At 37.4% G+C, this 16,847-nt stretch overlaps 1 protein-coding gene across 2 annotated transcripts in view; it reads right to left on the bottom strand.

Annotated features, from left to right (window-relative positions):
- Positions 1 to 2,972: 2,972 nt before the first annotated feature.
- Positions 2,973 to 16,847, bottom strand: part of LOC137616211 (uncharacterized) — a 19,228-nt gene continuing 5,353 nt past the window's right edge. The window contains exons 4-5 of one of the 2 annotated variants that reach the window (XM_068345849.1): positions 5,952 to 6,116; positions 2,978 to 4,197 (exon numbers count right to left, since the gene is read on the bottom strand). In XM_068345849.1, the coding sequence (XP_068201950.1) occupies positions 3,670 to 4,197; positions 5,952 to 6,116 (693 nt within the window). In that variant the 3' untranslated portion in view covers positions 2,978 to 3,669. Of the gene's footprint in view, positions 4,198 to 5,951; positions 6,117 to 16,847 lie in introns of both variants that reach the window. The other variant, XM_068345850.1, reaches the window with a different exon arrangement.

Raw genomic sequence — 16,847 nt, 5'->3', positions numbered from 1 at the left:
CTCTCTCTCTCTCTCTCTCTCTCTCATTGTGTGCATTTAAACATTTCACTTGAGAAAGGAAATATGTTCAAGTACTCTACATTCAAACATTTCACTTGAGAAGGGAAGTATATGCAAGCACTCCACATTCAAACATTTCACTTGAGAAGGGAAGTATATTCAAGTACTCCACATTCAAGCATGTCTCTTGAGAAGGGAAGTATATTCAAGTACTCCATATTCAAACATTTCACTTGAGAAGGGAAGTATATGCAAGCACTCCACATTCAAACATTTCACTTGAGAAGGGAAGTATATGCAAGCACTCCACATTCAAACATTTCACTTGAGAAGGGAAGTATATGCAAGCACTCCACATTCAAACATTTCACTTGAGAAGGGAAGTATATGCAAGCACTCCACATTCAAACATTTCACTTGAGAAGGGAAGTATATGCAAGCACTCCACATTCAAGCATGTCTCTTGAGAAGGGAAGTATATTCAAGTACTCCATATTCAAACATTTCACTTGAGAAGGGAAGTATATGCAAGCACTCCACATTCAAACATTTCACTTGAGAAGGGAAGTATATGCAAGCACTCCACATTCAAACATTTCACTTGAGAAGGGAAGTATATTCAAGTACTCCACATTCAAGCATGTCTCTTGAGAAGGGAAGTATATTCAAGTACTCCATATTCAAACATTTCACTTGAGAAGGGAAGTATATTCAAGTACTCCACATTCAAGCATGTCTCTTGAGAAGGGAAGTATATTCAAGTACTCCATATTCAAACATTTCACTTGAGAAGGGAAGTATATGCAAGCACTCCACATTCAAACATTTCACTTGAGAAGGGAAGTATATTCAAGTACTCCATATTCAAACATTTCACTTGAGAAGGGAAGTATATGCAAGCACTCCACATTCAAACATTTCACTTGAGAAGGGAAGTATATTCAAGTACTCCATATTCAAACATTTCACTTGAGAAGGGAAGTATATGCAAGCACTCCACATTCAAACATTTCACTTGAGAAGGGAAGTATATGCAAGTACTCTACATTCAAACATTTCACTTGAGAAGGGAAGTATATGCAAGCACTCCACATTCAAACATTTCACTTGAGAAGGGAAGTATATTCAAGTACTCCACATTCAAGCATGTCTCTTGAGAAGGGAAGTATATTCAAGTACTCCATATTCAAACATTTCACTTGAGAAGGGAAGTATATGCAAGCACTCCACATTCAAACATTTCACTTGAGAAGGGAAGTATATTCAAGTACTCCATATTCAAACATTTCACTTGAGAAGGGAAGTATATTCAAGTACTCCACATTCAAGCATGTGTCTTGAGAAGGGAAGTATATTCAAGTACTCCATATTCAAACATTTCACTTGAGAAGGGAAGTATATGCAAGCACTCCACATTCAAACATTTCACTTGAGAAGGGAAGTATATTCAAGTACTCCACATTCAAGCATGTCTCTTGAGAAGGGAAGTATATTCAAGTACTCCATATTCAAACATTTCACTTGAGAAGGGAAGTATATGCAAGCACTCCACATTCAAACATTTCACTTGAGAAGGGAAGTATATTCAAGTACTCCATATTCAAACATTTCACTTGAGAAGGGAAGTATATTCAAGTACTCCACATTCAAGCATGTCTCTTGAGAAGGGAAGTATATTCAAGTACTCCATATTCAAACATTTCACTTGAGAAGGGAAGTATATGCAAGCACTCCACATTCAAACATTTCACTTGAGAAGGGAAGTATATGCAAGCACTCCACATTCAAACATTTCACTTGAGAAGGGAAGTATATTCAAGTACTCCATATTCAAACATTTCACTTGAGAGGGGAATTATATTCATGTACTCTAAATTCAAACATTTCACTTGAGAAGGGAAGTATATTCAAGTTACATTCTGTGACCTTCTTTTACTGAAACTGTTGTTATAAAACCTCGCTGTCTGTTGAAATAAAGTTAGTTAGATTATCACCCGCTTCTCCGTTATTCCCTAACTACCAGCTACGTACACTACAAGAACTTCAAGTCTCATGGCTTCAGTATTCTGTTTCCAGCGAAGCATCTTCTGTACTTCCATCCAGGGTAGCCATGCCTTGCCACTTCTAACTATAGTACTTGAGAACGTTAATTACGTTTATAATTTGTGGTCAATATCTATCTATCTATCTATCTATATATATATATATATATATATATATATATATATATATATATATATATATATATATATATATGTGTGTGTGTGTGTGTTTGTTGTTCTAATAGTCTTTCCTTCTTCATCATGAGCCTCAATAATGCACAGTATTCTCGAAGTTTTATTCCAGCTGTGCCCAAGTTGTGGAATAATCTTCCTAATCGGGTAGTTGAATCAGTAGAACTTCAAAAGTTTAAATTTGTAGCAATTATTTTATGATAAACAGGCTGATATAAGTCTTTTTATAGTGTATATTAGAAAGATTTGTTTTAATGTTGCCACTGTTCTTAAAACATTTAATTTCATTTGTTCAATTTTTCTCAGATAGTTTATTCATTTCCTTATTACCTTTTCTTTCCTTTCTGGGCTATTTTTACCCTGTTGGAGCCCATGGGCTTATAGCATCTTGCTTTTCCATCTAGGGTTGTAGTTAAATAATAATAATAATAATAATAATAATAATAATAATAATAATAATAATAATAATAATAATAATAAATACAAGAATCTATTTAAAGGCTGCATCCATTAAGATACTATAGACTCTAATAACTTTCATTATGAACTAAACTTGAACATTCTTTATTAGAGATGCTATAGAGTCTATAAAATGATTTAATGTTCTCGGTTACACAAGGACAAAGACTCAATGGCATTACTACGTATCTTTATTATGTTCATTTTATTATTCTTATTATTATTATTAATTGCTAAGCTACTTTAGTTTGAAAAGCAGCATGCTATAAGCCCAGGGGCCCCAACAGGGAAAATAGCTCAGTGAGGAAAGGGAAAAAGGTAAAATAAAATATTTTAAGGACATTAACAGCATTAAAATATGTATTTCCTATATAAAGTATAAATACTTTAACAAAATAAGAGGAAGAGAAATTAGATAGAATAGTGTGCCCAAGTGTACCCTCAAGCAAGAGAACTCTAATCCAAGACAGTGGAAGACCATGGTACAGAGGCTATGGCACTACCCAAGACTAAAGAACAATGGTTTAAATTACTAATGACAATACAAAAATGAAGGATTAATTACAGTGTTTTTATTTTGAACATCATGTACTGTGTGTCACCTTTCTTTCAATTTATGGTGCTCATATAATGTCACTTGAAAAGTTTGTATGGTTTACAATACAATGATTAGATATAACTCTTCTTGCTAAAAAATACGAACAGAAGGAAGGGTAAATAAGGTAAATAAGGGTAAATAAAGTTGACAAAAGAAGACCATAACTACCGCCAATAAACAAGAAACACAATGATTATTATATTTTATGATAGTACTGCTGAGAATGAAGAATCATAACTTTTTACAAAACTAAAAAATAAAAAATGAAGAAAAAGAACTATCAAGTACGTGAATTCATCATAGGATTACTTTACCCTATGTTCTTTTTCTCATTCTCTTTTACTCTGCTAGTGGTTGCCTCTGATCAAGATCTAGATATCAACAATAGACGACTCTTCCACAATCAATTATCTCAATTTCCCTGACATTGTCACACTTGCGAATCACACTGCTTAATGCACTGAGACCCTCTTTGACATATGCAAAGATCTTTGCCCCATAGTATTTCTGGGTGAGGATGCAAAACTGAGAAGCAGTGGCTTCTGTGGACCCATGCTGACAGAGGTAGGAAGACAACATCCCGACACTGGCTCCCCTCTTCCACCAAACACCTGCCTCCTTACTAGACACGACAGCCCTTCCAGCAGTTCCATCGTTCCTCTCAAAGTCTCCCAAGATCAGGAACTCACCGGCTCTTCCCTTGTCTCTCACCTCCAATACCTTAGAATTTACATACGAAGGTCCCCTTTCGCCTGTACATAGAAGGATGTGATTTCTAACATGATTTAAGAAGTTGACGTCATTGTAGTATTTAATGACAATTCTCACGAGGGATTTGCCTCCGGAACCGAAATCCATGAACGTCATTCGATCACTGTAGTGCGTCAACTCCGTTATTTCTTCATACTGAAGAAGGAAAGAAATAAGCTATGAGTAACGTACATTTCTTATAAGAAAATATCATAAAAGGACATTGTCTCAATCATTATGACATAATACTAAATGTAAGTGATTGGCAGATTAGGGTACTGTAAACAGAGTATGTTTGGAACATTCCAAAGAAATCGTCGAGAGGAATCAATCTTCCATTATGCAGAGATACACAACAAATATAGCACCCTTATTTTCACTAGTTTTTGTCTTTTCATCCACATTTGTTGTAGTACACTTTCCTTATTTTCAATATTTTCTTCACAAAAAAAGGAATTTTCCAACTGTTTGTGCACTATCTTCTTCGTATGGTTGTTGGAGCTCAATTGTTTTTATTCTTATATCACTAAACTTTGGACAATATAACATAAAGTGATTAGCATTTTCTTCTACATCACAGAATACACAGTTTATATTTCCATCTTGGTGTCTGTTTTTTATATTCAAGCCCAAAGTGTTTGTCCTTGCTCTGTTGCTCTGAATAATAAAATTGACGCAAATGTGTTGCCATACACTTCCTCCTCCTTGATTTCACTTTTCCAGTTTTTATACAAAATTAGTCTCTCCTTGCACCCCATTTCACTCTTCCATTTGCTTGTGTCCCATTCTCTTGTTCTCTTCTTCATGTCCTCTTTCGTACATCTCTTGACTTCTCTCATCGCCATCCCACATTCTTCAGCATACTTCTTCACAAGCATCCACCACTTCCTCTCTTTTTCTTCCATATCATTGACTATTGCTGTTAGTAAGTCCTTTTCTCCCTTATAAATGCTATTAAGGTACCTCAGATTTCCATCCATTACCCTTGTTTTCATAGCAGATGCTCCTACATCCCCTCTCAAGGCTACATCCTTCTATACACTCCATTCTCTATTCTCTGCAACTTTTCTATTTCCGTTTCCGTTAAGTTAATTACATTTGTTCCATATAATATAGAGGGTAGTGCTACACTTTTCCAGTATGTTTTCCCTATCAGTATCTTATTACAACTTTTTTCTATGATCGAATATGTAAGATTAGATAGCTTTTGCGCCTTAACTATCATTTCACTTTTCTGTGTTTTGAACATATTCCTACTATCATTTACTTTGATACCTAGGTATTTAATGTTGCTTACTAATCTTATTCCCTCTATATTATCTGGTTTCTCCTTCATATTATATATAAGTATGCTACTTTTGTCGCTATTTATGTCTAAACCACACTGCTTTCCTATATCTATCACTTTCCTTATGTTCAATTCAGCATCCTCTATATTCTCAGCAAGCACTAGGACATCATCAGCAAAAAATAATACTACTAGTTTTATAATATAATTTTTAAAACCATTACCTTCCTTTTCTACTTGTTTTATAATCTGATAAGTAATTAATTTGAATCATGTTGTAGAGCCAGTACAGCCTTGCTTTATTCCACTACTTACGCTCAATTTTTGTTCTTATTATTATTATTATTAGTAGTAGTAGTAGTAGTAGTAGTATTATTATTATTATTATTATTATTATTATTATTATTATTATTATTATTATTTGTTATTATTAGTATTAGTTTTAGTATTATTATAATTACCATCATCATTATTATTTTCATTATTATTATTATTATTATTATTATTATTATCATCATCATCATCATCATCATCATCATTACAAGCTTTGATAGTAAAAACGTAGAGGTAATCCTGACGTCATTCAAGTAATTTCCAGGTATGTTACGTCACTGTCTCTTACCTTAATAAATTGTGCGTTCGGAGAGATATTTGGTTCATCCTTTAGTCGATGGACATGCAGAATCCGGCCATCTTTATCCGACTTAACGATCCTAGAGTATCTCCTTCTGCCGTTCATTATTTTTACGGCATACACTTCTCCTCTGGTTCTTTTGAGGTCATTTACCTGTTTTATTATTATTATTATTATTATTATTATTATTATTATTATTATTATTGAAAAGCGGGATACTATAAGCCCAAGGGCTTCAACAGGGAAAAATGGCCCAGTGAGGAAAGGAAATAATGAAATAGATAAACTATTTGAGAAGTAATGAACAATTGAAATTAAATATTTTAAGAACAGTAACAACATTGCGGTCACCAACCAGTAAAATAAAATAACAATGTAGGGTGATAATTACGGTCGCCTGTATTTTTACTGAAATACGGCTGAGAACAGTAAATTTTTACTAAGATTTTCTGATTAAAATTACGGTTTTTTTCACAATACGTCTTTACTCCATATCAATGCTATTGTTATAAATATCATAATTATCATTTGAAATTTGTTATTGATGTTATTCTCATAATTTCCACACGGTAAGGAGGCTGATTATAGTCTTTCATTCCTTAGATAGAATGATAAGGTGATAGCACTTATCTCTCATAGCGAAGATAACTCTCCACACCCCTTATTTAATCTTTTCTTCTTCAAACTGAAGAAACCACTCGAGAGACTAAACATGTTCTGGCAGTGATTTTAGCTTTCTAGAAGCGATGTAAACCTTACTGAATCTGTCTGAGTAAAGATCTGGCAATGATTCTAGTCTTCTGGAAGCGTTGTAAACCTAATAAATGCCGTCTGAGCAAAGATCTGGCAGTAATTTTAGCCTTCTGGGAGCGATGTAAACCTTACTGAATCTGTCTGAGTAAAGATCTGGCAATGATTCTTGTCTTCTGGAAGCGTTGTAAACCTAATAAATGCCGTCTGAGCAAAGATCTGGCAGTAATTTTAGCCTTCTGGGAGCGATGTAAACCTTACTGAATCTGTTTGAGTAAAGATCTGGCAATGATTCTAGTCTTCTGGAAGCGTTGTAAACCTAATAAATGCCGTCTGAGCAAAGATCTGGCAGTAATTTTAGCCTTCTGGGAGCGATGTAAACCTTACTGAATCTGTTTGAGTAAAGATCTGGCAATGATTCTAGTCTTCTGGAAGCGTTGTAAACCTAATAAATGCCATCTGAGCAAAGATCTGGCAATAATTTTAGCCTTCTGGGAGCGATGTAAACCTTACTGAATCTGTCTGAGTAAAGATCTGGCAATGATTCTTGTCTTCTGGAAGCGTTGTAAACCTAATAAATGCCGTCTGAGCAAAGATCTGGCAGTAATTTTAGCCTTCTGGGAGCGATGTAAACCTTACTGAATCTGTTTGAGTAAAGATCTGGCAATGATTCTAGTCTTCTGGAAGCGTTGTAAACCTAATAAATGCCGTCTGAGCAAAGATCTGGCAGTAATTTTAGCCTTCTGGGAGCGATGTAAACCTTACTGAATCTGTTTGAGTAAAGATCTGGCAATGATTCTAGTCTTCTGGAAGCGTTGTAAACCTAATAAATGCCATCTGAGCAAAGATCTGGCAATAATTTTAGCCTTCTGGGAGCGATGTAAACCTTACTGAATCTGTCTGAGTAAAGATCTGGCAATGATTCTTGTCTTCTGGAAGCGTTGTAAACCTAATAAATGCCGTCTGAGCAAAGATCTGGCAGTAATTTTAGCCTTCTGGGAGCGATGTAAACCTTACTGAATCTGTTTGAGTAAAGATCTGGCAATGATTCTAGTCTTCTTGAAGCGTTGTAAACCTAATAAATGCCGTCTGAGCAAAGATCTGGCAGTAATTTTAGCCTTCTGGGAGCGATGTAAACCTTACTGAATCTGTTTGAGTAAAGATCTGGCAATGATTCTAGTCTTCTGGAAGCGTTGTAAACCTGATAAATGCCGTCTGAGCAAAGATCTGGCAGTAATTTTAGCATTCTGGAAGCATTGTAAATCTAATAGATGTTGTCTGAGCAAAGATCTGGCAATAATTTTAGCCTTCTGGGAGCGATGTAAACCTTACTGAATCTGTTTGAGTGAAGATCTGGCAATGATTCTAGTCTTCTGGAAGCGTTGTAAACCTAATAAATGCCGTCTGAGTAAAGATCTGGCAGTAATTTTAGCCTTCTGGAAGCATTGTAAATCTAATAGATGTTGTCTGAGCAAAGATCTGGCAATAATTTTAGCCTTCTGGGAGCGATGTAAACCTTACTGAATCTGTTTGAGTAAAGATCTGGCAATGATTCTAGTCTTCTGGAAGCGTTGTAAACCTAATAAATGCCATCTGAGCAAAGATCTGGCAATAATTTTAGCCTTCTGGGAGCGATGTAAACCTTACTGAATCTGTCTGAGTAAAGATCTGGCAATGATTCTTGTCTTCTGGAAGCGTTGTAAACCTAATAAATGCCGTCTGAGCAAAGATCTGGCAGTAATTTTAGCCTTCTGGGAGCGATGTAAACCTTACTGAATCTGTCTGAGTAAAGATCTGGCAATGATTCTAGTCTTCTTGAAGCGTTGTAAACCTAATAAATGCCGTCTGAGCAAAGATCTGGCAGTAATTTTAGCCTTCTGGGAGCGATGTAAACCTTACTGAATCTGTTTGAGTAAAGATCTGGCAATGATTCTAGTCTTCTGGAAGCGTTGTAAACCTGATAAATGCCGTCTGAGCAAAGATCTGGCAGTAATTTTAGCCTTCTGGGAGCGATGTAAACCTTACTGAATCTGTTTGAGTAAAGATCTGGCAATGATTCTAGTCTTCTGGAAGCGTTGTAAACCTGATAAATGCCGTCTGAGCAAAGATCTGGCAGTAATTTTAGCCTTCTGGGAGCGATGTAAACCTTACTGAATCTGTTTGAGTGAAGATCTGGCAATGATTCTAGTCTTCTGGAAGCGTTGTAAACCTAATAAATGCCGTCTGAGCAAAGATCTGGCAATAATTTTAGCCTTCTGGGAGCGATGTAAACCTTACTGAATCTGTCTGAGTAAAGATCTGGCAATGTTTCTAGTCGTCTGGAAGCGTTGTAAATCTAATAGATGTTGTCTGAGCAAAGATCTGGCAATAATTTTAGCCTTCTGGGAGCGATGTAAACCTTACTGAATCTGTTTGAGTAAAGATCTGGCAATGATTCTAGTCTTCTTGAAGCGTTGTAAACCTAATAAATGCCGTCTGAGCAAAGATCTGGCAGTAATTTTAGCCTTCTGGGAGCGATGTAAACCTTACTGAATCTGTCTGAGTAAAGATCTGGCAATGTTTTTAGTCGTCTGGAAGCGTTGTAAATCTAATAGATGTTGTCTGAGCAAAGATCTGGCAATAATTTTAGCCTTCTGGGAGCGATGTAAACCTTACTGAATCTGTCTGAGTAAAGATCTGGCAATGATTCTTGTCTTCTGGAAGCGTTGTAAACCTAATAAATACCGTCTGAGCAAAGATCTGGCAGTAATTTTAGCCTTCTGGGAGCGATGTAAACCTTACTGAATCTGTTTGAGTAAAGATCTGGCAATGATTCTAGTGTTCTGGAAGCGTTGTAAACCTAATAAATGCCGTCTGAGCAAAGATCTGGCAGTAATTTTAGCCTTCTGGGAGCGATGTAAACCTTACTGAATCTGTTTGAGTAAAGATCTGGCAATGATTCTTGTCTTCTGGAAGCGTTGTAAACCTAATAAATGCCGTCTGAGCAAAGATCTGGCAGTAATTTTAGCCTTCTGGGAGCGATGTAAACCTTACTGAATCTGTTTGAATAAAGATCTGGCAATGATTCTAGTCTTCTTGAAGCGTTGTAAACCTAATAAATGCCGTCTGAACAAAGATCTGGCAGTAATTTTAGCCTTCTGGGAGCGATGTAAACCTTACTGAATCTGTCTGAGTAAAGATCTGGCAATGATTCTTGTCTTCTGGAAGCGTTGTAAACCTAATAAATGCCGTCTGAGCAAAGATCTGGCAGTAATTTTAGCCTTCTGGGAGCGATGTAAACCTTACTGAATCTGTCTGAGTAAAGATCTGGCAATGATTCTAGTCTTCTGGAAGCGTTGTAAACCTAATAAATGCCGTCTGAGCAAAGATCTGGCAGTAATTTTAGCCTTCTGGGAGCGATGTAAACCTTACTGAATCTGTCTGAGTAAAGATCTGGCAATGATTCTAGTCTTCTGGAAGCGTTGTAAACCTAATAAATGCCGTCTGAGCAAAGATCTGGCAGTAATTTTAGCCTTCTGGGAGCGATGTAAACCTTACTGAATCTGTCTGAGTAAAGATCTGGCAATGATTCTAGTCTTCTTGAAGCGTTGTAAACCTAATAAATGCCGTCTGAGTAAAGATCTGGCAGTAATTTTAGCCCTCTGGGAGCGATGTAAACCTTACTGAATCTGTCTGAGTAAAGATCTGGCAATGATTCTAGTCTTCTGGAAGCGTTGTAAACCTAATAAATGCCGTCTGAGTAAAGATCTGGCAGTAATTTTAGCCTTCTGGAAGCGTTGTAAATCTAATAGATGTCTGAGCAAAGATCTGGCAATAATTTTAGCCCTCTGGGAGCGATGTAAACCTTACTGAATCTGTTTGAGTAAAGATCTGGCAATGATTCTAGTCTTCTTGAAGCGTTGTAAACCTAATAAATGCCGTCTGAGCAAAGATCTGGCAGTAATTTTAGCCCTCTGGGAGCGATGTAAACCTTACTGAATCTGTCTGAGTAAAGATCTGGCAGTAATTTTAGCCTTCTGGAAGCGTTGTAAATCTAATAGATGTCTGAGCAAAGATCTGGCAATAATTTCAGCCTTCTGGGAGCGATGTAAACCTTACTGAATCTGTCTGAGTAAAGATCTGGCAGTAATTTTAGCCTTCTGGAAGCGTTGTAAATCTAATAGATGTTGTCTGAGCAAAGATCTGGCAATAATTTTAGCCCTCTGGGAGCGATGTAAACCTTACTGAATCTGTTTGAGTAAAGATCTGGCAATGATTCTAGTCTTCTGGAAGCGTTGTAAACCTAATAAATGCCGTCTGAGTAAAGATCTGGCAGTAATTTCAGCCTTCTGGAAGCGTTGTAAATCTAATAGATGTTGTCTGAGCAAAGATCTGGCAATAATTTTAGCCTTCTGGGAGCGATGTAAACCTTACTGAATCTGTCTGAGTAAAGATCTGGCAATGTTTCTAGTCTTCTGGAAGCGTTGTAAACCTAATAAATGCCGTCTGAGCAAAGATCTGGCAATAATTTTAGCCTTTTGGGAGCGATGTAAACCTTACTGAATCTGTCTGAGTAAAGATCTGGCAATGATTCTTGTCTTCTGGAAGCGTTGTAAACCTAATAAATGCCGTCTGAGCAAAGATCTGGCAGTAATTTTAGCCTTCTGGGAGCGATGTAAACCTTACTGAATCTGTCTGAGTAAAGATTTGGCAATGTTTCTAGTCGTCTGGAAGCGTTGTAAATCTAATAGATGTTGTCTGAGCAAAGATCTGGCAATAATTTTAGCCTTCTGGGAGCGATGTAAACCTTACTGAATCTGTCTGAGTAAAGATCTGGCAATGATTCTTGTCTTCTGGAAACGTTGTAAACCTAATAAATGCCGTCTGAGCAAAGATCTGGCAGTAATTTTAGCCTTCTGGGAGCGATGTAAACCTTACTGAATCTGTCTGAGTAAAGATCTGGCAATGTTTCTAGTCGTCTGGAAGCGTTGTAAATCTAATAGATGTTGTCTGAGCAAAGATCTGGCAATAATTTTAGCCTTCTGGGAGCGATGTAAACCTTACTAAATCTGTTTGAGTAAAGATCTGGCAATGATTCTAGTCTTCTTGAAGCGTTGTAAACCTAAGAAATGCCGTCTGAGCAAAGATCTGGCAGTAATTTTAGCCTTCTGGGAGCGATGTAAACCTTACTGAATCTGTCTGAGTAAAGATCTGGCAATGATTCTAGTCTTCTGGAAGCGTTGTAAACCTAATAAATGCCGTCTGAGCAAAGATCTGGCAATAATTTTAGCCTTCTGGGAGCGATGTAAACCTTACTGAATCTGTCTGAGTAAAGATCTGGCAATGTTTCTAGTCGTCTGGAAGCGTTGTAAATCTAATAGATGTTGTCTGAGCAAAGATCTGGCAATAATTTTAGCCTTCTGGGAGCGATGTAAACCTTACTGAATCTGTCAGAGTAAAGATCTGGCAATGTTTCTAGTCGTCTGGAAGCGTTGTAAACCTAATAAATGCCGTCTGAGCAAAGTTCTGGCAATAATTTTAGCCTTCTGGGAGCGATGTAAACCTTACTGAATCTGTCTGAGTAAAGATCTGGCAATGTTTCTAGTCGTCTGGAAGCGTTGTAAATCTAATAGATGTTGTCTGAGCAAAGATCTGGCAATAATTTTAGCCTTCTGGGAGCGATGTAAACCTTACTGAATCTGTCTGAGTAAAGATCTGGCAATGTTTTTAGTCGTCTGGAAGCGTTGTAAACCTAATAAATGCCGTCTGAGCAAAGATCTGGCAATAATTTTAGCCTTCTGGGAGCGATGTAAACCTTACTGAATCTGTCTGAGTAAAGATCTGGCAATGTTTCTAGTCGTCTGGAAGCGTTGTAAATCTAATAGATGTTGTCTGAGCAAAGATCTGGCAATAATTTTAGCCTTCTGGGAGCGATGTAAACCTTACTGAATCTGTTTGAGTAAAGATCTGGCAATGATTCTAGTCTTCTTGAAGCGTTGTAAACCTAATAAATGCCGTCTGAGCAAAGATCTGGCAGTAATTTTAGCCTTCTGGGAGCGATGTAAACCTTACTGAATCTGTCTGAGTAAAGATCTGGCAATGTTTTTAGTCGTCTGGAAGCGTTGTAAATCTAATAGATGTTGTCTGAGCAAAGATCTGGCAATAATTTTAGCCTTCTGGGAGCGATGTAAACCTTACTGAATCTGTCTGAGTAAAGATCTGGCAATGATTCTAGTCGTCTGAAAGCGTTGTAAATCTAATAGATGTTGTCTGAGCAAAGATCTGGCAATAATTTTAGCCTTCTGGGAGCGATGTAAACCTTACTGAATCTGTCTGAGTAAAGATCTGGCAATGATTCTAGTCTTCTTGAAGCGTTGTAAACCTAATAAATGCCGTCTGAGCAAAGATCTGGCAGTAATTTTAGCCCTCTGGGAGCGATGTAAACCTTACTGAATCTGTCTGAGTAAAGATCTGGCAGTAATTTTAGCCTTCCGGAAGCGTTGTAAATCTAATAGATGTTGTCTGAGCAAAGATCTGGCAATAATTTTAGCCTTCTGGGAGCGATGTAAACCTTACTGAATCTGTCTGAGTAAAGATCTGGCAATGATTCTTGTCTTCTGGAAGCGTTGTAAACCTAATAAATGCCGTCTGAGCAAAGATCTGGCAATAATTTTAGCCTTCTGGGAGCGATGTAAACCTTACTGAATCTGTCTGAGTAAAGATCTGGCAATAATTCTTGTCTTCTGGAAGCGTTGTAAACCTAATAAATGCCGTTTGAGTAAAGATCTGGCAGTAATTTTAGCCTTCTGGAAGCGTTGTAAATCTAATAGATGTTGTCTGAGCAAAGATCTGGCAATAATTTTAGCCTTCTGGGAGCGATGTAAACCTTACTGAATCTGTCTGAGTAAAGATCTGGCAATGATTCTAGTCGTCTGGAAGAGTTGTAAACCTAATAAATGCCGTCTGAGCAAAGATCTGGCAATAATTTTAGCCTTCTGGGAGCGATGTAAACCTTACTGAATCTGTCTGAGTAAAGATCTGGCAATGTTTCTAGTCTTCTGGAAGCGTTGTAAACCTAATAAATGCCGTCTGAGCAAAGATCTGGCAATAATTTTAGCCTTCTGGGAGCGATGTAAACCTTACTGAATCTGTCTGAGTAAAGATCTGGCAATGTTTTTAGTCTTCTGGAAGCGTTGTAAACCTAATAAATGCCGTCTGAGCAAAGATCTGGCAATAATTTTAGCCTTCTGGGAGCGATGTAAACCTTACTGAATCTGTTTGAGTAAAGATCTGGCAATGATTCTAGTCTTCTTGAAGCGTTGTAAACCTAATAAATGCCGTCTGAGCAAAGATCTGGCAGTAATTTTAGCCCTCTGGGAGCGATGTAAACCTTACTGAATCTGTCTGAGTAAAGATCTGGCAATGATTCTAGTCTTCTGGAAGCGTTGTAAACCTAATAAATGTTGTCTGAGTAAAGATCTGGCAGTAATTTTAGCCTTCTGGAAGCGTTGTAAATCTAATAGATGTTGTCTGAGCAAAGATCTGGCAATAATTTTAGCCTTCTGGGAGCGATGTAAACCTTACTGAATCTGTTTGAGTAAAGATCTGGCAATGATTCTAGTCTTCTTGAAGCGTTGTAAACCTAATAAATGCCGTCTGAGCAAAGATCTGGCAGTAATTTTAGCCCTCTGGGAGCGATGTAAACCTTACTGAATCTGTCTGAGTAAAGATCTGGCAGTAATTTTAGCCTTCCGGAAGCGTTGTAAATCTAATAGATGTTGTCTGAGCAAAGATCTGGCAATAATTTTAGCCTTCTGGGAGCGATGTAATCCTTACTGAATCTCTCTGAGTAAAGATCTGGCAATGATTCTAGTCTTCTGGAACTGTTGTAAACCTAATAAATGCCGTCTGAGCAAAGATCTGGCAGTAATTTTAGCCTTCTGGAAGCGTTGTAAATCTAATAGATGTCTGACCAAAGATCTGGCAATAATTTTAGCCTTCTGTGAGCGATGTAATCCTTACTGAATCTGTCTGAGTAAAGATCTGGCAATGATTCTAGTCTTCTGGAAGCGTTGTAAACCTAATAAATGCCGTCTGAGCAAAGATCTGGCAGTAATTTCAGTCTTCTGGAAGCGTTGTAAATCTAATAGATGTTGTCTGACCAAAGATCTGGCAATAATTTTAGCCTTCTGGGAGCGATGTAAACCTTACTGAATCTGTTTGAGTGAAGATCTGGCAATGATTCTAGTCTTCTGGAAGCGTTGTAAACCTAATAAATGCCGTCTGAGTAAAGATCTGGCAGTAATTTTAGCCTTCTGGAAGCATTGTAAATCTAATAGATGTTGTCTGAGCAAAGATCTGGCAATAATTTTAGCCTTCTGGGAGCGATGTAAACCTTACTAAATCTGTTTGAGTAAAGATCTGGCAATGATTCTAGTCTTCTTGAAGCGTTGTAAACCTAATAAATGCCTTCTGAGCAAAGATCTGGCAATAATTTTAGCCTTCTGGGAGCGATGTAATCCTTACTGAATCTGTCTGAGTAAAGATCTGGCAATGATTCTAGTCTTCTGGAAGCGTTGTAAACCTAATAAATGCCGTCTGAGTAAAGATCTGGCAGTAATTTTAGCCTTCTGGAAGCGTTGTAAATCTAATAGATGTTGTCTGAGCAAAGATCTGGCAATGATTTTAGCCTTCTGGGAGCGATGTAAACCTTACTGAATCTGTCTGAGTAAATATCTGGCAATGATTCTAGTCTTCTGGAAGCGTTGTAAACCTAATAAATGCCGTCTGAGCAAAGATCTGGCAATAATTTTAACCTTCTGGGAGCGATGTAAACCTTACTGAATCTGTCTGAGTAAATATCTGGCAATGATTCTTGTCTTCTGGAAGCGTTGTAAACCTAATAAATGCCGTCTGAGCAAAGATCTGGCAATAATTTTAGCCCTCTGGGAGCGATGTAAACCTTACTGAATCTCTCTGAGTAAAGATCTGGCAATGATTCTTGTCTTCTGGAAGCGTTGTAAACCTAATAAATGCCGTCTGAGTAAAGATCTGGCAGTAATTTTAGCCTTCTGGAAGCGTTGTAAATCTAATAGATGTTGTCTGAGCAAAGATCTGGCAATAATTTTAGCCTTCTGGGAGCATTGTAAATCTAATAGATGTTGTCTGAGCAAAGATCTGGCAATAATTTTAGCCTTCTGGGAGCGTTGTAAACCTTACTAAATCTGTCTGAGTAAAGATCTGGCAATGATTCTTGTCTTCTGGAAGCGTTGTAAACCTAATAAATGCCGTCTGAGTAAAGATCTGGCAGTAATTTTAGCCTTCTGGAAGCGTTGTAAATCTAATAGATGTTGTCTGAGCAAAGATCTGGCAATAATTTTAGCCTTCTGGGAGCGATGTAAACCTTACTGAATCTGTCTGAGTAAAGATCTGGCAATGATTCTTGTCTTCTGGAAGCGTTGTAAACCTAATAAATGTCGTCTGAGCAAAGATCTGGCAGTAATTTTAGCCTTCTGGGAGCGATGTAAACCTTACTGAATCTGTTTGAGTAAAGATCTGGCAATGATTCTAGTCTTCTAGAAGCGTTGTAAACCTAATAAATGCCGTCTGAGCAAAGATCTGGCAATAATTTTAGCCCTCTGGGAGCGATGTAAACCTTACTGAATCTGTCTGAGTAAAGATCTGGCAATGATTCTTGTCTTCTGGAAGCGTTGTAAACCTAATAAATGCCGTCTGAGTAAAGATCTGGCAGTAATTTTAGCCTTCTGGAAGCGTTGTAAATCTAATAGATGTTGTCTGAGCAAAGATCTGGCAATAATTTTAGCCTTCTGGGAGCGATGTAAACCTTACTGAATCTGTCTGAGTAAAGATCTGGCAATGATTCTTGTCTTCTGGAAGCGTTGTAAACCTAATAAATGCCGTCTGAGTAAAGATCTGGCAGTAATTTCAGCCTTCTGGAAGCGTTGTAAATCTAATAGATTTTGTCTGAGCAAAGATCTGGCAATAATTTTAGCCCTCTGGGAGCGATGTAAACCTTACTGAATCTGTCTGAGTAAAGATCTGGCAATGATTCTTGTCTTCTGGAAGCGTTGTAAACCTAATAAATGCCGTCTGAGTAAAGATCTGGCAGTAATTTCAGCCTTCTGGAAGCGTTGT

The sequence above is a fragment of the Palaemon carinicauda genome, chromosome 22, assembly GCF_036898095.1.
Source record: "Palaemon carinicauda isolate YSFRI2023 chromosome 22, ASM3689809v2, whole genome shotgun sequence".
NCBI lineage: Eukaryota > Metazoa > Arthropoda > Malacostraca > Decapoda > Palaemonidae > Palaemon > Palaemon carinicauda.
Note: the sequence above shows the minus strand (reverse complement) of the source record. Positions and strands in the feature narration are given on the sequence as shown.